The sequence below is a fragment of the Chelonoidis abingdonii genome, chromosome 16 (assembly GCF_003597395.2).
Source record: "Chelonoidis abingdonii isolate Lonesome George chromosome 16, CheloAbing_2.0, whole genome shotgun sequence".
Lineage (NCBI taxonomy): Eukaryota > Metazoa > Chordata > Testudines > Testudinidae > Chelonoidis > Chelonoidis abingdonii.
The window spans coordinates 11,206,063-11,229,042 of NC_133784.1; the positions used below are offsets into that span (position 1 = coordinate 11,206,063).

Here is a 22,980-nt window from a genome sequence, read left to right on the forward strand (position 1 = left end):
GAGATGAGCTGGAGTGGGAAGCGGTTCCTATGTACCCCTCCGCCTGCCGTTACTTGCAACCCTCCCTGGGCCCCCTTCCGCCCCAGCTCACCTCCGCTCCATCTCTTCCCATGAGCATTCTGCAGCTCCAGCTCCACTTCCCCCCCTCCCTCCCAGGCTTGCCGCGCCAATCAGCTGTTTTGTGCGGCAAGCCTGGGAGAGAGGAGAAGCGGAGCTGAGTGGCACGCTCATGGGAGGAGGCGGAGAAAGAGGTGAGCTGGGGCAGGGGGGCCACAGCAAGTAAGGGGGGGGTGCAGAAGAACTGCTCCCCGCCCCAGCTCATTTCCGCTCCGCCGCCCCCTACCACAAGCATGCCACTCAGCTCCGCTTCTCCTCCCTCCCAAGCTTGCCGCGCAAAACAGCTGATTGGCATGGCAAGCCTGGGAGGGAGCGGGGAGAAGCAGAGCTGCGGTGCGTGGGAGGAGACGGAACAGAGGTGAGCTGGTGCAGGGGGACCCTGGGCAGGGCCGCAGCAAGTAACGGGGAGAGGGGAGGTGCAGAGGAACAGCTTGTGGTAATGTGAATTCGGCTATAACGATGTAAAGTAGCCCAGTCCCCTGGAGTGCTGCTTTTACCACGTTATATCTGAATTTGCTTTATATCAGACCACATATCGGGGTAGAGGTGTACATATTAACTTAGGGTTATAGTACTCTCCCATTGGCTCATCCTAGCCACCATGGATGTAGAGGCTCTCTACACAAACATCCCACACACAGATGGAATACAAGCTGTCAGGAACAGTATCCCTGATGATGCCACAGCACAACTGGCTGCTAAGCTCGGCCGTTTATACTCGCACAACTTATTTCAAGTTTGATGACAATATTATATCTCCAGTATCAGTCGGCCAGTGGCACTGCTATGGCACCTGCTGCCCCACAATATGCCAATATTTTATGGCTGACTGGACAACGTTTCCTCACTCTCGGTCCACTTCACGCCCCTTCGTCTACCTACGCTACATTTGATGACATCTTTATCAGACCCTATATCTGTGAGAGTTGATTAGCTGTGTTCTAACCGGACTCCACCCCACCATCAACCCTCCGCCTGGGGACCAATTCTGCATGGAGGCCACTTCTAGACACCACGGTTTGCAAATAAGTGATGATCACATAACACCACCCTTATATCGAAACCTACCCGACCGCTATGCCTACCTTCATGCCTCCAGCTTTCATCCGGGGGCACTCACAACATCCATTGTCTACAGCCAGCATGTTGAGGTTACCACCGCATCTGCTCTAACCCTCAGACAGAGACCAACACTTACAAAATCTCCACCAAGCATTCTCAAACTTACAAATACCCGACACGAGAAATTAGGAAACAGATCCAACAGAGCCAGCGTTCCCAGAAGGCCTCCGACTGCAAGACAACCCAAGAAAGAAACCAACAGGTCTCCACTGGCCATCACATTACGAGCCCCCAGCTAAAACCCCTCCAACGCATCATCAGGGATCTACAACCCATCCTGGACAATGATCCAGCACCCTCACGCGTCTTGGGTGAGCAGGCCAATCCTGGCCCACAGACAACCTGCCAACCGGTGAAAACGAATTCTCCACCAGCAACGCACAACGTACTCATGTAACTCAGGAACCAATCCATGCAACCAAACCTCGTGCCAACTCTGGCCGCACATATCTACACAGCGACACCATCACGGACCACCCCCCCCCATACCAATCAGCCACACCTCACTGGTTCATTCACCTGCACGTCCACCAATGTAATATAGCATCATATGCCAGCAATTGCCCCTCTGCTATGTACTCGGCCAAACTGGACAGTCACTACGGAAAAGGATAAATGGACACAAATCAACTATAGGAATGGCGAATATACAAAAAGCTGTAGGAGAGCACTAACCTCCCTGGCCACACTCAAGCAGACCTTAGATGGCACCGCAGCAAAAAAGACTTCAGACCAGACTTCAAGAGAGAACTGCTGAGCTTCATTGCTCTGCAATTTGACACCATCAGGTCTGGACAAACAAAGACGAATATGGCTTCGCCAATACAGTAAACCATTCTCTCCTCCTTTTTTCACACCTCGCTGCTAGAACAGCGGTCTAATCTCCCTGATTGAACTACCTCGTTATCTCTAGCTTGCTTCGCTAGCATATATTATACCTGCCCCTGGAAATTTCCACTACCTGCATCTGACGAAGTGGGTATTCACCCACGAAAGCTCACGCTCCAAAACGTCTGTTAGTCTATAAGGTGCCACAGGATTCTCTGCTGCGTCATCTCTATTGTCGCTACAGGGGCTTATCCAGGAAAATATAGCCAAGCAGTGCCATGGAATCCCTGTAAGTGCCTCTTGTTGAAGTCAATGGGAGTTATATGCCAAAAAAAAAATCTGTGGCCAGCACTTAAAATCGTCCTCATGCAGCTGAGGCTCTGCAGAAAGATCTGTCTTCAAAACTACGTGGGTGTTGGATTCTCTAGTGTCTGGATCAGAATTTCCTAGGTTTTAGCCATCCTTTTTCAATAGTTGGGACACTTAACAGGCCAGCTACCAGCAGAGCTACCAAAGAAGAATGTAAAGTGTGCTGTTTGCATTGATTTAAATAGGTGTTGATGTGTTCTTGTTTTGAAGAGTCAACCGTCTACCACTGAGGACTCCAAGTCTTTATCTGACATACTTCCCAAAAACCAAAGAGGCCTATTCTCTGATGAAGAAGATTCTGAAGTAAGTGCTAAATGCTCTTAGATCTAAATGGATTTCTAAGGGGCCTGGACCATAACATAACTGCATTTCTACTGCCACGTTACCTAAAACCCATTCCTGTTGAGAGATGTCTCAAATTGTTGCCCATCTCTAAGGAATGGGATCTCTGGTATGTGGTTCCCCCTAAAAACGCTCTCCAGCAGGAGCAGTGTGTGTCTCTCCCAGCATTTTCCACCAATTCTAAAAATTCTATTTTGCACGCACGCAGCAGTGTGAGATGGAAGGTTAAAGGAAGTATAAAGGCAGGAAAGAGCATCCAACCCTTGGATTTGCTTCAGTATGTACAGGGGTCATGTGAGCTCTTCAGTCCCTGTCTTCTTGCTTGCTGACCTGGAGCCTTCACAGCAGACATGCCAGTCCTGTGACAAAAAGCAGAAATTGGGCTTGTTTTTGGGCTTAATTGGCTTGTGGGCTGCTTGCTGGCTAGTTTTTTTTGGCTTGTAGCTTGTTGCTTCTTTTTTGTGTGTTTTGTTTTTTGATTGGCTCCTGGCAAGGAGCGGTGAGAGAGTGTCAGGGTGCACAGCGGTCCCACAGCAGGCCGGACTGCGTGCCAGAGGAATCTAATCATATTGACTGTTGGGGTTCTTAAGGATTGGCTTGTTTTGGCCTTGTTTTGAAATGAGATTAGCTTGATTTTTGGCTTATTATGAAAGTCGGGGTGCTTATTTACCACGTAAAAGTTGGCAACTGCTTCAGAGAGTTCCCAGGAGAAGTTGCATGCACTCAGTATTTCTGAATCGGGCTGGAGGTATATTCAGTAGGGCCCCAAAATCTGTTCTGTGAAACCTGTTCTGTGAAAGCGTAGGCCTCTGGTTTCGGTGTGATGAGAATCAGCCATCTTACTCCTTTTCAGTAGCACACCAAACAGTCTCTTTTTGAATAAATGCAAAGTGCATATTGTTTTTCCAAGTTCTTAAACCCTGTTTCTCTCATCTCAAACTGTCTTGCTAAGTGACTGTGTTTGGTTCTAGCAGGACTTGTTTTCATCAAGTCAAATGGGGAAGTCAAAGAGCACATCTCTATCACCTAGCAAGTCAGCCACAAAAACCCCACTCTCCCTCTTTGACGATGAGGATGAAGAGGTAAGTGCCTCCCCAGCACTGGCCGCACTTTTTGTGTAGCCCACTCCCTGGGCTCTGTGAGTAAGGTAAAGCTGTTAAAAGTTGGTAATAACTCTCTAGTGGGTAATAACTATGGACAGGTTCACGGTATTCTTAATTTAGTGTGTCTTGTGGTACTGCCCAAAAGCCCCTATCCGAGGTACTGTACAAACACACAGGGAAGCATCACCTCTGCTTTTCAAGAGCTTGCAATCCATCTTTGGATACCCAGCCCCCACAGTAGACTAGTCTGCCCCACAATCATCACCTGACTGCGATGAGGTGTCAACAGATTGTGGAGGCCTGTGACTTATGCAAATTCCAGAGCCATCCTCTGAGAGCACCCTGCCTCCAGTTCCCAGCTCTTCCCATCTGGGATTGTTAGCAGAAGTTCCCCATTGCTTAGCAAGCCATTTTACTGGGCATTCCTAATTTTGGGTTTTTGCAAAGTTTCTAACCAGGAATCAAAGTTCAACTGCAAAAACTTTTAAGGGATTCTGTCTTGATCCCACTTCATAAGAGTCTTGCACACGGACAAGTACCGAGTTCACCAGGTGTCTTTTTACATGTACAGTAGGCCACACGACTGTTGCAGATCAGGATCCTGGTCTTTTTCCCAGATGCAACAGTGCTTTGTCTTTGCTTGCCTGTCCTGTTGGAAAGAGTCCTTCCTCCATCCCTAGTCTGCAGAGATGACAGCTGTTTGTATCGGTTTGCTAGGCTACAGCAGAGCTGCTGAGCAGTGAGTTGTGGCTGGGAAGACTTGAACTGCAGTAATGAGCTGGTCAACATATGATGGTATATCTGTCCCGTTTGATGGAGAAATTTCCTCTGAGGCCAGGGTCAGAGAGGAGATGAGGATCAGCTGGTAATGATCCAGGGATAGTTTCTCTATTTCTCTAAGAATAAATATGAATACATTTGTTGACTGTCAGAAAAACTTCCTATCTCGTGAGGCTCTATGAAATGAAAGTACTAAATCTCTGCCATGGACAGACGGTTACAATATCCTAATCGGAAAGATTTGCACATGCATAAACTGAGTATCCATGTGATCTTATTGATTTGTAATGCTTGCCGTCTTACACCACCTTCTTGCTGTCCTCTTCACTGACCTCATCTACCCAAGCAAACTTCATATAGCCATAATTCACTACCACTCAGATCTACCATTTCTAGCATGACAAGGCTAAGATGACGTGGTGTCTAACATGCCTGAGGGCTAATCTACACTACCGTGCTACATCAGTGAAGCTGTAGCGCATTGCTGAAGACGCGCTGTGCCCATGGGAGAACGCTCTCCTGTCAGCATAATTACTCCACCTCAATGAGAGGTGGAAGCTATGCCGGTGGGAGAGTGTCTCCTCCTGACACAGCATGGTTTAGACACAGCTTTAAGTAAACGTAAGTTGCCTCGCTCAAGGGGGTGGTTTTTCCACATCCTTGAGTGAAATTATTTACATGGCCTTCAGTGGTAGTGTAGACAAGCCCTGAATCCTGTTTGCACTTGTGATTTACAGCTACAAAGCCAGCTACTGTAGATGAGACAAGGGCTTTGTCCAATGTGAGGACAGAAAATAAATGACAGTGCAAAATAAACAATGATGGAAAGCGTACGTGCAAGCTGCAGTCAGAGAACCTCTTTCAAAGTGGGGGTGTGGTCTTTAAAATATCCCTTTCAGACCCTCGGGTTAAAAGCCTGGTAGACGTAGTTCTTAATCACATTGTGAATCAGAAGTTACGGAATAAAAGCCAAAACCTGCAATGGGAAATTGACTTTAGGGAGACTGAGTAGGAGTCCTGGCTAGCAGATCTCAGTGCGGGACCGGGTTCTTATCCAAGCTTGTCAAGTTTGTTTAAAGTGTTAATACTTACAGGCTTTTGGTCTGTAACTTCTCTACTAAACATCTGTGGATGCCATGGCTGAGAACCATTTGCTCCATGGTATCTGAAGCTGTTGTCCTTTGAATAGGTTTTGGTGGAAGTATTTATATTTCCTTAACCTGTTTCTTGGCTGAGCTACATTCAACTCATGTTAATAGGAACCTGAGTGCTGATGCACACCAAGTACCAGGCAAAGTTACCTTTCTTGGCTTTAATATTTTTAGGATCTGTTTGGTACTGCACCTGCTAAGAAGCAACAGTCAAAACCACCCCAGGAGAAAGCAAAACAATCGGAGCTCCTCAAAAAAGCCTCTGGCTCGTTGTTCAGCAGTGATGAGGAGGTACTGTAGAGCAAGATGCATTTTAAAGGGGGATATTGGGCTTGCAGTTCTCCAAAAGATGAAATGTTCAATAGAGCATTCACTCCATTGCACTTGAGTGTGGACTGTTAGGTGCCTGGGATGTGTCTACAGACAGTGCTCATTCCAGCTGTTGTATATCTGTGGGGCTGGGGAGCTCTATGTTCTCTTTAGCAGCATGCACCATGGGACTGACTGGCAGAGGTACCATGGCAGGAAAAATTTTCTGGAGGTAGGCTATACGTATCTAACAGAAAATGGCACAGCAGCCTCCTGCTGAGAAGGGTGACTTAGAGCTGGCCTACAAAAGAGGAAAAAGAGCATGAGCTTCTTTACTACTAATGTATATAAAGAGGGCCTGAAAGTTTTGGGGTAATCAGGGTTTATTTAGAAATATGGGGAAATTGGGAAACAAGATTTGACCCGTCTCTGTGGAAGCGCTGGCTGGATGACTCGGGTACAGGGCTTGGGAGCTCTCCCAGCCCTTAATCAGAGTTGGAGGGTGTTGAATCCTTAATCAAGATTTGCAGCAGGTACTTGAGTTAACAAAGTGTCAGCATGACCCACTTAAAAGTAACTTTACTGTGTGTGAATAAAAGTCACATTCCTGCTTAATTAATCATAAGAACGGTCAAACTGGCTCAGACCAAAGGTCCATCTAGCCCAATGGCCAATGCCAGGTGGCCAATGAACAGAACAGATAATCATCAAGTGATCCTCCCCCTGTCACCCATTCCCAGCTTCTGGCAAACAGAGGCTAGGGACACCATCCCTGCCCATCCTGGCTAATAGCCATTGATAGACCCATTCTCCATGAATTTATCTAGTTCTTTTTTGAACCCTGTTGTATTTCACTGCTGCTTTAGTGACTGTCATAAAACTACTGGCTTTCCAGGTAACTTATAGTGGGTTTTTTTTAAGGTAGATGAGACATGAATATATAATGTAAAAGTAAAGCAAGGCCGAATTAAAAAAAAAAAAAAAAAGCTATCATTTTTTTTTTAATACATCATAAAGTAGGAAAGGGATGTGGTGATCTTCCATCTGCAGATCTCTTGTAACATAAAGGGATAAAGAGATACTGTGAGCATGAAAACAGAGAAAATATTTCTGGGATTTGCAGTATTCCATATTGAGGCAAATTCTGACTTCTCGTTTAGATAAAATGTTGATATGGAAATAGCTTTGTCGCAGAAAGAGACAGGTATGCCATTGCTCTGTTAACCTAGCCTTTCAGAAAACTGGCTTCAGCCAACCAGTTTAAACAGCAAAGGCATACATTTAACCGTTCTCTTCCCATCTCGGCACATTCCCTCCAATTGAGGCATGAACATAACCCTAGTTGGCCCATTTAAGAGTTAACACTGTATTAGCATGGTCAATTATTTTGTTAACCCAAGAGGAAAAACTGCCTTAATATTACAGTTAGAAGTCAGGAAATGAGGCAGCATTGTTACTGATACTATCTTGGGATGCATATTGTGTGTTTCCACACTCCTCTAACTGACTAATCATCAAACTGTTATGGGCCAAATTATCAAAAAAAGAGAGCTTCTCCCTTCTGTGGCTGCATAACATGCACTCACAAAACCAGCTTCAGGGGCAGATCTCAGGGATGCTAGTACTCATTTATATCTGCAACTCCATTAGCACCTGTGAAATGGGAGCCAGGCCTATGTCCTGAAAGCTTATGCAGTGTGGGGGTTAATAATATCATTTTCTGGCCTGGTGTTGCACTGGTGTTTATATTTAATGCATAGATGTAAGAACAGCCCATGTCTTCACAGGAACAAGCGGTGATTCTAATATGCTGACTAAGGTAGAAGAGGTGAGGAAATAGCTGAAATGACCTGCAGGAAATAGGCTTGTAAGAGAATAATTTCTATATTATTTTTAGGACCACTGGAACGTCAGCAAGCCTACTAAACCAATTTCTGAAGACAGCCGAAAGGGGGAACCTGCAAAACCTGTCAGTGCAGCCAGTCCGGCTAACATTGTGAAAAAGACTAGCCTCTTCGAGGAGGTTGAAGAGGAGGAGGATTTATTTGCAATCACTAAAGACAGGTGAGAAAACTTGACAGTGCATTGTTTGAGATGCACGGTGAGTACATAATTCTCCTCCTGTTTCAAAAGTTGCAGTCATCCAATCAGGAAGCGAAATTGACATCAAGTGACTCAGGTGACTGACTTGCACACCAGGTGAGTAATTTACACAGCAGAAATAGCATAGTCAGTGACAGCTTGTGAACACCGTGATAGTCTATAAACTGTGCTGCTAATGCTTAGGAGTGACAAATGGATTTGCAGAATCCAGGATGGATTTGTGGACAGGACTAAGGTCATATTGAGTTTAGACTAGCTCTAATGCCCAAGTGGAGAGAACCCCATGTTCTTATGAGACAAAATCATAGATTCCAAGGCCAGAAGGTACTGTTGCAATCATCTAGTCTGACTTGCTGTGTAGCACTGGTCCTAGAACTTCCCCAAAATAATTCCTAGAGCAGATCTTTATAGAAAAACATTCAGCCTTGGTTTAAAAATTGTCAGTGATGGAGAATCCACTACAACCCATGGTATGTTGTACCCATGCTGAATTATCCTCATTGTCAAAAATATACCCCTTATTTCCAGTCAGAATTTGTCTAGCTTCAACTTCCAGCCATTGGATTGCGTTAGATCTTTGTGCTAGATAGAAGAGCCCATTATTAAATATTTGATCCGCATATAGGTACTTATAGACTGTAATCAAGTCCCCCTTAACCTTTTTTTGGTTAAGCTATATAGACTCAGAGGTCAAACACTGTAAGAAGTTGTCTAATCCTTTAATCATTCTTGTGGCTCTTCTCTGAACCCTCTTCAGTATTTCAGAGTGATCTATTCTTTTTGCAAATACAAAAGCAAAGTTCCAGTGATCATGCTGAATTAAGGTTTTTGTTCAGTGTTTTTTCAGAAGCGTATATGAAATTTATTCCTGGAGTTCACCCTCTACTGAGTAGCATCTTGGGCCTCTTTCCCCCACATAGTCCTGCCACATGTACCTCAACTCAAGTGAGGGGCGGATGTCATGTTGGAGGCCACAAAATCCTACCTATGTTTCACTCCAGTAGTGATGCTGCTTTGCGCGTTCTGTTAATCGCATTTATTACAGTAGTGCCTAAGGGCCAACCAAGACTGGGGCCCTGTTGTGCTTGGCGCTGTGCACTGAATAGTAGACAGCCTCTGCCCCTAAATGCTTACAGGCTAAATAGGCAAGATGGATGCAGGGAGTGGGAAAGGGTGTATGTGTCACCTTCACATAAAGAGGTGAGAGATGAGACTCCAGTGCTAGTGAGGTAAGCAGTGGAAGCAACCTGCTCTGACACTCACATATCCTAGTATGGACTGAGGCTGGAGGCAAGGTCTCCTGCCAGACTGGAGCAGCAGTCCTGGGCCTCTGTAGCTTAGAGAAAACCTAGCCCTGATCATACTTTGTTCAGAATTTCTGTTCTTTTATACCATGTCCTTAAAGAGTACAGTCTAAACAATACCATTTGACCAGTTAAACATATCTGTCGTGCATGGATTTCTCTCTGCAGTCAGAGGAAGCACCAGAAGGCTTCTCTTCTGTTTGAAGAAGATGCTGTTAATGGAGGACCATTCTTCAGCTCCCAGCCAACACATGTTCCTTCAGCAGCTAAAACCACAGCGGTACCTCCTTTTTCTGCTTAACTCCAATGCAGATGATTTACTGAATGGCACTGTTGTAGCAAGGCAGGCTTCCTCATAACACATTAACTAGGGCCTTTAGGTTAGATGAGTTCCAACAAATTTATAATAGGATTAAGGTGATTGATTGTAATTTTGGGCTTAAAACTACTTGGCTTCATTGGGTTAAAATGATACTCTGAAGTGGAGTCTGAATGCTGCTGGGGCTGGGCCTGGGTCTGGGCCTGCTCAGACTGTGCTGTGAATATTACTGAAAGGTTTTGAGTATGGTCCTAAGAATGGAAATCCTGGTCCTACTGAAATCAATGGCAAAGTTTCCATTGACTTCAGTAGGCGCAGGATTTTCCCCTGTGTCAGACCCACCAAACTCTGATTCTACACTTGTGGCTATAATTCTCCCGCCTCTCACCCCCCCCCCCCCCCTCCCCATAGGGTTTCTGATATCAGCCAGGTTCCTGTTATCCCAGACCAGTGTGCTGATCGTAGTCATAAACACTCTGCCGCCCAATGCCATCATATCTGTAGTGCCAACTCCAAAACACTGCTCCGAGTAGCTACCATAGAATCTACTGTGGCCTGCCACATAATAGTCCCTAAACCTCTCCTTTTCACAAGCCCACTTGCCATGTGTGGACCACAGGCTTCTCCCATCTGTTGAGCCACTGGGAACAAGAGAAGCCCTGTTTACCTATCTGCTGTCCCGTGTGGACCAGAGACCCCACTCCCTCATAGACCTTTTATATGTATCCATCTGTGTGTTTATATGCCAGATCTCTGTGTGTGAGTAGTAACATCCTTTCATTTCCCAGGAAAAAGCAAAAACGCCTCAGGCACCACCTTCATTATTTGATGAAGAGAAGGAAAAGGAGGATTTGCTGGACACATCAAAGACTGAACTGATAGAAGAGAAGTCAGGACATTCAGAGGAGCATAGAGCAGTTCCTGTTACTGGAGGAACAGAGGTTGCAGGGCAGCAGAAAAAGGAAAAGGTAAGGGCTACTTTTTCGGTTAGAGATTTGGCAACTGTTCTTTTAATCTCTTTAACAGTTCATTTCTTAGAATTATTTGACCGGTTGGTTGAAACAATCTTCAAGAATAAAATTGTCAGACACATAGAAGAATATAAATTGTTGGGCAAAAGTCAACATGGTTTCTGTAAAGCGAAATCATGTCTTCGATTGGGGGTGGGGCAGCTACTGCACTGGTTGGTCCCAGAGTGGCCTCTGTAGTGATTGGGGGTGCGGGGTGTTGAACTATCTGTGGGGAGCCAGGAAATTGCGTGTGTGTGTGTGTGTGCGCGCACGCACGCACGCACTTGCCCTACCCCGACTGCTGCCCTCTTCCTTGGTCCAGGGACCTTGCCCCTCCCCAGCCCCATCACGCTGCCCTCCCCCCCCCAACCCTAGACTCCCTGCGGCCCCTGTGTTTGTGTATTGGACAGTCACATCCAGTCCCTTCACACTGCCCCCCTTTCCCATCTCCTTAGTTCATAGCCCCAGAAAATCCCTTCAGACTGTCTCCCTTTTCCCCTCCCCTTATTTCATGGGGAGATCCCTCATTAAATTTGCAAGGTGATTATGAAAAGTACAAACATTTTCTTTCAATGGAACAGGTGTGGTTCATTTTTCCATGATTCATAAAATTAAAATAAAAAAAATGATCATTTGCTTTAATTGAAAAAATCTTAAAGCACCAAACCCTCTTCCCCCCAATCCCACCCCCCCAACCTTCCTTTTCGGCCCACAGCTGTTTCGGCAGGGCATTGCTGGGGAAGGAGGAGTTGTTTCCGTGGGGCTGGGTGGCGCTGGGGCGGAGGATGTGTTTTGGGGAGGACCTTCGCCTGCACAACTCGTAAAGCGGCCTGCTCTAGATGTTCCATGCTTAGCAGTAGTCGCCCTCTTTCAAAATTTGTTGGCCACCAAAATCATGCTTGGACCAAAACGGCAAACTGAGTAATTGCTGTTTTTAAAAATGTTTCCAATGGGTCATACAGAGCAATGCCTCAGTATGCAAAACATCAGTCTCGCAGGTGCAGTATTCCTTTCCAAATGTGAACTGGATGAGCTGCCTGAGTGTGTGTGCGTGCATGCGCGTGCACGCACACACACACTTTGCAATAAACCCAGGAACTGTTGTGATGCTATTGAAACATCCTATTAACATGCATCACGCTAGTGTGCCCATGGGACTATAGACCTGCTAAAACCATGAGTTTCTGCTTTTGGCAGCAATATTTGCTAACTGAGATTGTCTCAAGTGTAATGTTGAAAAGGATCAGCCAAATGTAGGCCAACTCCCAGCTCAGTGAATGTTGTGGGAATTATTGGGCAATGACTTTCTAGGTACTTAGTTTGTTAGCAACATTATGTGCTCATAGAAAACTACTCTGAGCATATCTAACAATCATATAGTGCTTTCCGCTTTGGAGGACTCCAAATGGTTTAACAAAGTAGCAGCACAGCTATTGAGAAGCAGCCATCTCTGGAGGGGAGCAGAAGCAGCCAGCCTAAAAAAACCCCAAACAAACCCTGATGCATAACATGCTGAACAACAGGACTAGGGTGCAGGGTACTGATGCAAACCTGTGCTCTTCTGCAGGAGGGCCATCAGATCTGTGAGGCCCTCAAGTAATGCATATGGCATTCCTTTTTATCTGCCTGGGAAGGGTGGGTGCATTTAGCTGTTTGCACGTTACTGGATCCCAGAGTTCTGGACACGTCAAACATCCATACCAAGATAATCCAGCAAACCAGTACCAAATTCCAGTCTCTGTTTTTTTGTTTTTACAGTTGGATCCTTTCGTGGCATCATCTTTGGAGTCGATCAGTAATTTGGATCTGTTCACGACCTCTCTACCACCGCTGGAGAAAGAAGCCAAAACCAGGGCTAAGAATATTCTGAGCTTGTTTGAAGAGGAGGAAGAGGAGAAAATGGAAGAGCAAGACATCAGTAAGATTGAGCAGAAAGAAGTAAGGAAGGTGAGCAAAGAGTAAACTGGCTCCCCGGCTTGTCTGTCTCCCTCTAACCCCCTCTCCTTGCAATGTTCCTGCTCCTTTGTCTCACCTGCTGTCTAGAACAGCCGTTCTGTGTTTCTGCTTCATCAGCGCTTCCCGATCCTGTCTGAAACCAGCTTTACTTGGCTGCCTGTTCCTCTGGAGCTCTCTTCTGTAATCAAGCTCACTGTATCTAGCTCTAACTCTGCAGTGTGTTTCTAGGGGATGGTGCGTGTGTGTGCGCGCGCTACTACCTGAAATTTAAACAGTTACTTTAAACAAAGCTGCCTGGGGTTGGCCTGGCACATAGGACCAGAGCTCAGATCCTGAGGTAGCTCTGAGATTGCTGTGGCGGGAGAGGCTGGGAATGCAGAGGTGCTTCTGATACCTCCCTTCACCACTCCCTCCCCTCCTCACATCTGAGCAGGTGGATCTAACAGGAGCCATTTCCCATTCTGAAAGGGGAGCTTAGCTCCGAGTCACCCGCACATAAGTGATATGTGAACCCTGAAAACCCGTTATGTCTTCCCAGGACAAAGTACTGTAACTCACAGCTCTGTGCCAGTGAGCCCGACCTGGTATCTCCACCACTACCCTCTGACGGGTGTTGCACCAAGGGGCAGGCGAGCACAGAGTTCCTTTCTGCCGGGGCACTATAGGGCCTCTGCCGAGGCAAGGCTGGCTTGCTGACACCCTGAACCAGCCCATCTTACCACTGCCCCTTTCAAGCAGGCGCTGCAGCATTCCTCACGTTACATTGCCAGGGTCTGCAAGGCTGGACTCAGTGTACTGTGTGTGCATGTACTAATATTTTTTTTTAATACAGAACTACAGTTAGGAGAACTCGTGAACAACTTCATTCATTTGAATGCAGTGGGCCCCTACATGCTAAAAAGTCTGTCCTGTTGGATGGGATGGGCAGCAATTTCTGGAGCTGATGGCTCCTGATGGAAAAAACTCTGCCTCCAGCCCCCACCTGTTGAAACCAGGTGGCTGGGGGCCTGAGGATTCCTGTTGTGGGGCATCCCAAGTACACTGGATATATTGTGAGGTACTTGATGTACTCTGCAGTAGACTGGGACATATAATAGATTTTTTTTCAGTTCACTGGCAGTTTTGAAAAGTTGGGTGGAAATTTTTGTTTTGTTTTAACACTAAAAATGTTTAGGCTTTCGGGCAGCTTGAGAAAAGCAAGCAAAGGATTCAAGAAACAAGGTGTGGTGGCAGGTCTTGGTTATGAGCTATAGGGCAGTGGTTAGGGTAGCGAGCTAGCATGGGGGAGGCCCAGGTTTAATTGGGGGGGGGGGGGGACGGATAGCTCAGTGGTTTGAGCATTGGCCTGCTAAACCCAGGATTTTGAGTTCAGTCCTTGAGGGGGCCACTTAGGGATCTGGGGCAAAAATCAGTACTTGATCCTGCTAGTGAAGGCAGGGGGCTGGACTCAATGACCCTTCAAGTTCTAGGAGATTGGTGTATCTCCAATTATTTTGATTTAATTTTTTAATTTGAATTCTCCTCTTTCTGATATGGAGAAGGGATTTGAATTTGGGTCTCTCCCGGGCAGGAGAATGCTGTAAACTATGGGATATTCTGATGTGGGGATCTTGCATCTCTCCTGTAGAAAAGCTTTTATAAATAAACTCAGCTGTAAATAAGGCCCTTCATTTTCGGTTTAAACTGATTTTTACCAAAAAATCCCTGGTTTTACAAAAAGTATTTGTTTTTTTTTCCAATGTTCACCCTACTTTTGTATCATTCAAATATGTAAAAAAAAACAAAAAAAAAACAAACTTGTTTTATTAGGAAGATACAATACATTCCATGAGAGATGTATTCCGATAATACATGAGTCTGTGTGTGTATATGCAAAGTTGCCTGCTGAAGTAAGGCTATGTATTAATCTAGAAAATGCATACAAGAAACCAACAGGTGTTCATGCAAGCTCTGAAGTGCACGCGCATCTGAATGTACTGATGAATCTCATGTACATATTTCAAGCTGTTAGCAGATGATGGTTTAAAGATCTGATGCACTAAAATAGAAAGAAAATGAAAATCTGTATACATCTTAGAACATGGAGTATTCAAAAGTTTTAAAAAAAAAAACCAAAAACAGAAAAGGATGGAGTTGAATGTATGTGCTGCACATGGTGTGGCTCAATTATTAAATGTAACTATAGGCTAATAGTTCTAAGTCTACAACAGTAAATTGTTTGTTCAAATGAAAAGTTTTATTTGAGGATTAGAGATATATTGTTTTCTTAAACTCAGAGGTGGCATTGTGTTTTGAGTTCTGTTTTAATTCTGCAGCAAACCACATTAAATTCCATTAGTCAAAGCATTAATCTGTTTTTTCCCATATCCTTCAGTCTACTAAAATAAAACCAATATTTACCCAGAAAAATTAATTTTTCACTGTTTTTTTTTTTTCACTTGCTTTTGTTGCTGTTGCAGTAAACACTGATTAAATTCCTGGGGAAAAATAAAATAAAAACAGAAAACGAAGGACCCTAGCGATAAATAAATTACTGAAAGACTTAACCTTGGGTCTCCCATATCATAGGTGAGTGCCCTAACTACTGGACTACAGAGGAATTTACACTGGGTTTCTCTGGCCCAATGACTGTAGAATTGTAGGGCTGGAGGAACCTTGTGGAGTCATCGAGTCCAGCCCCCTGCGCTGAGCCAGAACCAAGTAAACCTAGAACATCCCTGACAGGTGTTTGTCCAGCCCATTCTTAACAACCTCCAGTGACTGGGGCTTCCACAGCGTCCTTGGAAGCCTGTTCCAGAGCTTAACTTCCCCTAAAGTTAGACAGTTTTTCCAATTATGAATTGCTCCATGCTTTATGCTCAGTGTTGATGCAGTAATTTGCAGTGGGTGTGTTCATGTTGGTGTCTGAATCTGCCTTCTGGACCCCAGTCTCCAGGTCTGTTTTACATCGGTAAGTGAATGCCAAAATTGACATCTGTTAGACTTCCCATTGCTGAGGGCTTATCTTAAAAGGTGAGTTGTACTGTTAAACTGGTGTTTAATTCAGTTTAATTAAACTAATACAAACCTCTGTGTGAACACTTATATCTAAGCCAGGGTTAAATCTTTTTGTTGTGTGCTGCAGGGGGCTTAGTTTAGTTAATTTGATTTGATTAGTTAAACTGTACAACTGTGCCTGTGTGTGTAAAGACCAGCCTGGCTTGCGTTGCAATCCCACTTCATTAGTGTATGAGTGTGACATGGGGAACAAACTGTTAGTGGATTTTGTAAGTGTGTGTGTGGGTTTTTCTCCCCTTCCCTCAGCCTGCTGAGAAGAGCTCTCATTCCAAAAGCACTGGAGTGTTTCAGGATGAGGAACTTCTCTTCAGTCATAAGCTACAGAAAGACAATGATCCTGATGTTGATCTCTTTGCCAGGCCCAAGAAATCAGGGGTGAGTTCAAAGCCCTGTTCTAAACCTGTTTTTTAAAAATGGATTCTTTTGAAATGTACAAATTGTAATGTTGCTTTGATGTCCCTTACTCCAGTGTTCTGGATAAGGTTGGTGACCACAAGAGAGAACAGAGTAAATGTGGATGCAGTAATCAGCAGCTAGAAATGTGGCTTTGACCTAGGTGGCATTCTGTCTTTATTTCAGTCTGCAAAACTCCGTGTGAAGCTGTCTTCTGCAGGGGGGCTCTTTGGAGATGATGATGAGGATGATCTCTTCAGTATTGCTAAAGCAAAGCCTCCGGTACTTGCCTTTTTATTGTAAATGACTTCTTTAAAAGATGTAGAAAAAAGGTGTGTGGGGGGGGGGAGGGACATAGATTTCTAAGTGAAATCAGTTGTGTTTAGAGTAGAAACTTGTTAAAGTGACTCTCTCCAGTTAATGGAAGCTTGGTCAACAGACCTGTTCCCTGTGTGTATTCAGGTTCACATCAGCTGATTTTAGTGACAAATGTATGTTTTGTTTTTTTTTATTGCTTGGGGTTTTTTGGTGGGTGTGTTTTTTTTTTTTTTTTTGGTTTTGTTTTTTGTTTTACTTCTGCTGAGTCACCAAAGCTACAGGAGAATGAGTTGCACTCTGTTTCTCCTTGTGCATCATCAATGAAATTGGCTGTTTCAACTGGTCAGAGTTGTGCAAAATCACTGGGGCAGTAGGGTTGCCCTTGTTTCACTGAGGTCCTGACTTGTTCTGTAGAACCTTTACAAAGGTGACGCTGTGTGAGATGGCAAGAACTCCAGTCTTTCTTCCTGATTCCCGGGCCAGTTTGCACAGGTGACCGTTCACAGGATGGTTTAATAAGCTGAGTCCACTTGATATGGAAAGTAGAGTTCATAAACATGGACGCCCACAATGCTGCCACTTAGTCACTTTTCATCCTAGAACCGCACTTGCCATAAAATAGCCTATGAACTATTTTGAATTACTGTGCTATAGGTAGAATTTTTTTTTTCCCTAAAGCAACGGACTTTTGTTGGGGAAACTAATAAAAATCAAAATCTGGAAGTGACTAGACTTCTTTGACTGATCTAGAAATTCAGCAGAACAAAGAGTCTAACAATCCCTCCCTTCCCATCTTCCTCAAAATTAATTATGGTGTATTTAAAATACTAACACTATATTGTTCAACAGCAGTGTGTGTGTACACAGAGAATCTGTAGTTTATATAAAACATGCACAAGGAGATGATCTTATGGTTGAGCTAACAATCTTAATGTTAAGATGACTTTGAGGGAGGAGGAGGGAATGAGCTATATGAGCTCTTTCAGCCCTACAGTTCTATGATTACCCTTCACACTCTTTGACTTCTGTATATTCGACTAGCAAATTAGTTGTGTGTTAGCGGGTGAGTTTCCATTCTCCCCCCTCCCCTTTCTCTGAAGAATTCACACTGTATAGAGCTCTTATTTACCTGGTTGATTTATGGACAACTCCATTAACAGTTAATCATAAACCTTCCCCAGGCTTCCTCCGCAAGCATTACTGTGTCTCGGCTTTTCCCTGTAGGACTTCTCTGTCCCAGACCTTAGTTCCCTCAGTCCAGAGATCCAATCCTTGTTACCTGCTTGGACCTTAGAGATTCACTTGCTAGTATAACTTGCCAGTAGTTCCCTCTGTGCATGACTCAGAAGAACTCTCCTCACCCACAAATAATGTCCTTGGAAACCTTTTGCAGATTGGCTTAATGTAAGGCCTTAAGTTAGTTTTAATGACAAACTCCAGGCCCAACATTTAGGGACCAATCAGGGATGGTATGGTCTACAGCATGAGCAAGAGCAGACAAGCAGGGTTCTGGATGGTCTCTGTTAAACTTTTAGCAGTTCTGAATGCATTTGCTAACTTTAAGAATTCTTAGGCTTTAAAATATACTGAATCTATTTTTCTTTAACTTTAATCTTACTTTACATCTTGGTCCATGAAATGAGCAAAGCTGTAAAATCAGTAAGAACAGTCCCAACTTTCAAGTGATATAATGTTGGCAAACTAATTTGAAAAAGGGTGCACTGAACTAGTAATCACACCTAGGATCGTGTTTACCAAAATTATGAGCATTTGGCACATAATTAACTCTTTTTAAAATCAAGCAAAGAGCCAGTCTTCAGCGAGGGTGTGCGTATTTAAAGCCCTTCCTCTTGTTTCCTTATGTGAGGGATTTATGTTATGTTAGGAGTTAACTTTTCATCAAGCTAGAAGAGTGATTAGAATTCAGAAGGTACAGGAAGGCACAGACAGTGTGCAGAAGACTATAGTCTTTTACCTGCCCATAAAAGAAAATTATGACGTAAAATATTTTTGCAGACTCATTTTAAAAAAATCTAATTTCAGAAAGTAGCAGAAAAGAAAACAATAGTGAAAAAGGACAGCTCTGGCCCTTCTCCGGACCCTTACTGTTCTCCAGAGAATATACTGAGTGCCAAACAAGATGAGGTACCTAAACCAGAAACCACTGAGGTAAGCATCTAAGTTCAATGGTTTAAACAAAGCAAGCAGAAGAGGGTTTGTTGGCTTTGTTGTGAAAACTGATCATGGAGACTGACTCTTTGCCTCATCCGTGGCATAGCAGCATGACCTGCTGTAACTCATAAGATTACATTTAATATTGTACTTGGGAAAACTAGAACAGCAGTTCCCTTTCCTAAAACATTGAGGCATTCTCTTTCACTGGGTTTAAAATGCTGTTGAATCAGAACAGTAGCATATTACACCCGCTTAGCCCTGGGCTATATGAATATGCCAGGCGCAGGGCAATGGAGAATTGGGCCCATTGACAATGATTTAGTGAAAAATGAAGATTTATTGACCTTCCTCTCCCGCTTGCATCCTCTTAAAAAAATATAAAATAAATCTCAATTTCTCTCATGGACATGAGCTTTAAAGTTTGGTTAGGGTTAGAAGAGACTTTCTTACCTAATGACACCTGCATCCTTCCCCCTGTCCCCACATCCCCTCCCGTGTTTAGCACCCTGTCCTGAATTTTATTGTTTGCTAATAAGACTCCTACTCCTGTTGGCCCTGCAGAGCCAACGCAGCTCTGGGAGAGGCAGCTGGATTGTGTTCTGGCTTGTGCCTCAACAGAATTATCAATTAGATTCCAGCCGTAGCATCTTGTAACTAGATGGAGTAGCCTCGGGTGAGTTTGCAGGTCTGGCAGTTAGAGAGCCCATCTTTTTACTTGTAATTTGAGCACCCCTGATGTGGAGACGCTGAGGCCTGGTCTACACTACAGGGTTAGGCCAATGCAAGGCACCTTATGTCAACCTAATCATGTCAGTGTCTAGACTACAATACTGCTTCCGCCCAAGTAAGTCCCCTGCTATGCCAACATCGCTTCCCATGAAAGGTGTAACGCTTTTGTCGGTGTAGTGAGGGTGATGCAGTGTCCGTGTAGACACTGAGTTACTTACATCGCCTGAGTGGTGCTGACAGCTGGAGCCCCATCCCAGTAGCCCCGGTGCTGACAGCCCAAGCTGTCAGCTGGGCACTGGCCTCACACTGGGGGCCCCCCTCAACCCCAGTGCTAACAGGCCAACCTGTCAGCACCGGGGCAGCTGGGCTGCAGCTGTCAGTGCCCCACTTCAATCTCTGGAAGCGCTGCTAGTAAGAATGCTCACTCCCAACAGAAGGCATAAGCGTGGATGTGAATCACCGCTTTAATTACTGTGGTGACTATATGTTAATGTTAGTTGATTTTAATTTTGTAGTGTAGACAAGCCCTGAGAAACGCACATTTTTCTGGCCCTGTAAACTGACCCGTCCTGCTCTCTGGACAGATGCCAGCCTGAGGAGACCGAACTGCTGAATCCCAGATGCTTCTAAGCCTCATCGGACCGGTTGCTGTTTTCTAGCTCTGGGTCTCTTGGGAGCACTCTAAGGACACATCCTGTGTCTGACACCCTTCTTGGGCAGCAGTACCGCACAGTCTGGCTCCCTTTAGACTCCGAAACCAGTGCCCTGGCCGTCCTGAACCACCAGTTACTTAGACATGTCCCCTTCTCCCTTCCCAAGAGTCCCTCTGGCTGTGGCAACTCTAGTTACCTGGTTACCCCTTCAGGGGCCACATGGCAGTAAATCAGGGCTCATGGGCTTAACAAAGCGGTATTTTTGCTCTTACAAAAGCAAACAAAGGTTAAGGATCTATAGAAAGCAACACACTCCTGAGGGGAATTGCCTTCAGTCCGATGTCACCACTCTTGTGACATCGGACAGCTCTTCTTGGTGGTCTTGCTTCTGCTGCTGTCTGGCCTCCCTTACATAGAGAGAGCACCCCTTTATTAAAATCTGTCCCTTGTTTCTCAGTGTGCTGCAAGCTGGGTGTAGGTTCAGACCCTAGTCAGCCTTTGGAGAGTGTTGTTGAGTCATTGTCCCTACTGGAGAAAACCCATTGTTCTAGTGAGCAAGAGCCATTCTGTGTTGATGGCCCTTAATTGCTCTGTCACAACTTCTCCAACACAGTCTGTCCAAGGAGCATCAAGGCCCGGGAGGTTACAGTCACGAACGGTGTGTACGATTTGAAATTCACAATTTGACATGAACAGGCCTATCCTCAAGCTGTATGCAGTATTGTTCTAGCCATATTGGTCCAAAGATATCCTCAAGCTGTCAACTCACTTTTTAGAGTTGAAGTAAGTGGAACAAGAAAATGGCTTGAACTGAAGTGTTTTGTGTGTCCCTTTAGCTCTGTTGTTTTTCAGCTTGTATATTAGTGATCTAGAGTTTCCTTGTGCCTCCTTGAGGCTTCGACAGCAGCAATGTGACAATGGAAATGCAATGACGAAAGCCGGTGGGGTCTTTTTCAGGCACCTTCAATTGTGCTGGGTTCCTTGTAATCAAACACATAGCCCCTGCTCTAGAGAGTAATCCTCTTGGCTTGACAGTACATGAGTGAGTCATCAACAGATGTAGGGAGGAGGGAAAAGGTGGTAACAAAAAGTTGATGCAGTTATGTGTAGGTCATGTACATACCTTGATGGCCTGGCTCCTTTTCATTGGGTACCCATCCTTTCCTTCGCTGCTTGGCAGCAGTGAGTTTTGGGGAGGGAATTGAATGAGGAGGGGGAAGCCTAGACTGTCAGACTTGAGTGTTCCGTGCATACTGGGCAGCAGGGAAAGAGAGATCCCCTTGGCTCAAAGAGAAGATGAAGGCAGTAATGTGGTTGGCAGCACTCGCGTGACAAGATGCCATGTGGGAGGAAGTGAAAGGAGATCAGATCAGGTATGTAGGCAGGAGCTATGTGCTGTTGGGCCTCAGGGACCAGGACAAGACGTGGCAATAGCTGCCTGCCTGCGGGGGCCGCAGGGAGATGAAGTTAAGGGTTAACTGTGTGGGCTTTGGGAATGAAAAGCGCTACGCTGAGAACCAAGTATTCATTGCAAGGTCACCTCTCCAGCTCTTGCTGAGTAGTCAGAGGGACCAGAACTAGCTTCTTCCCTCTAGATATGTTAAAATGCAGGCTCCAATCAGCGTGAAGATTTTTCTCATTTATCCAGCTGATTTTTAATCCAGTGTAATTTTGTGCAGAAATCCACAGGTCCTGTTCTCATTAAAACCAAAGAGCCCTCGTCTCGGATTGGAAAACTACAAGTAATTATTTTATTGGCATTTTGACTCTCTCTCTTTCAAAGAAAAAAAAATCTTCCCTGCCTCACTAATGGCGCTTTATTTTTTAAAAACTCCTTTTTACTTCATCTTCTCAGGCTTCTTTCCAGACGCAGCTGATTTTCAGTTGTTGCTTTCTGTATACTGCATGTTTAATGCTTTTTTCTTGTGTTCAGTATGGAGGCTGATTCTGGGCAGCGGTATCTGTAATTTTTCATCTGAACTGAGGGGGACTGTTCCCTAACTTACTGTAACTTTCTTCAGCACTGCTTTTCTCAAGCATGTACAGAAACTTTGTTGGACAGTCGGCCATGAATTGCTTGTAATTCAGTATTACAGTAGCCTCTCTTCAGAGCCCCATTATGTTAAGCTCTGTGAAAACCGAGTGAGACAGGTAAAGGATAAATGAAGGGTGCAGAAAGGGAGGCACAGAAAGGTGAAGTGACTTGGACAAGATCAGTGACAGAGCTAGAATAGAACCCAAACTCCTGAGTCTTAGCCTAGTGTCCTACCCACTAGATCATGCTGTCTCTTTGGTACTCATCTGTCTCTACGGAAACACTAATGCAATTTTGTTCATGGTTTTTTAGGCTAATTTAGCTATTAACCCAGCAGCCTTACTACCCAGTGCAGTTCCTAAGATCTCCAGTGTGAAGCCTGTATTGCCAAATTTGGAGACTCCCTTGCACGAGCCAGATGGTATAAGAAGCGCTGAAACCTTTTCTGCTGCAGGAAACAGTGAGGAGGCTGGTGTGAGCTTTGATCATCCCATGCAAGTGGATACCTTGCACAGTGCTAATAAGGTAATCTCTGTGCTTAGGTTCTAAGGTGCTTACAGAGTGAATGAGTCAAATTGATATAAAAATTCAGTAGAGAACTGTGTTTGAGCAGTGGTTATGTGATCTTAAAAGTCTGGGTTTTATGGCCTGTGCCTTAAGTACTTTGCTGCATGTAGGGGTGGTTTGCTCAGTCAGGGTCTACAGAAGTAGAAGATTTTCCTCCTCTAACGAGACAACACTGTTTAGGCCACAGAAGGATAGCAGCTGTACTTCAGCATAACTCTCTATCAAATCTAGTTGGGAGAC

The 22,980-nt window shown here is 44.8% G+C and overlaps 1 protein-coding gene across 2 annotated transcripts in view; it reads left to right on the top strand.

The window, feature by feature from the left end:
- LOC116834951 (WASH complex subunit 2C) overlaps nt 1-22,980 on the top strand; it is a 57,841-nt gene that overhangs the window by 25,377 nt on the left and 9,484 nt on the right. Inside the window, exons 16-27 of one of the 2 annotated variants that reach the window (XM_032797379.2) lie at nt 2,647-2,739; nt 3,753-3,860; nt 5,987-6,103; nt 8,019-8,185; nt 9,697-9,808; nt 10,636-10,815; nt 12,616-12,804; nt 16,117-16,245; nt 16,450-16,545; nt 18,625-18,750; nt 21,818-21,880; nt 22,486-22,698. In XM_032797379.2, coding sequence (XP_032653270.1) covers nt 2,647-2,739; nt 3,753-3,860; nt 5,987-6,103; nt 8,019-8,185; nt 9,697-9,808; nt 10,636-10,815; nt 12,616-12,804; nt 16,117-16,245; nt 16,450-16,545; nt 18,625-18,750; nt 21,818-21,880; nt 22,486-22,698 — 1,593 coding nt within the window. The remainder of the gene's footprint in view (nt 1-2,646; nt 2,740-3,752; nt 3,861-5,986; nt 6,104-8,018; nt 8,186-9,696; nt 9,809-10,635; nt 10,816-12,615; nt 12,805-16,116; nt 16,246-16,449; nt 16,546-18,624; nt 18,751-21,817; nt 21,881-22,485; nt 22,699-22,980) is intronic. The other variant, XM_032797380.2, reaches the window with a different exon arrangement.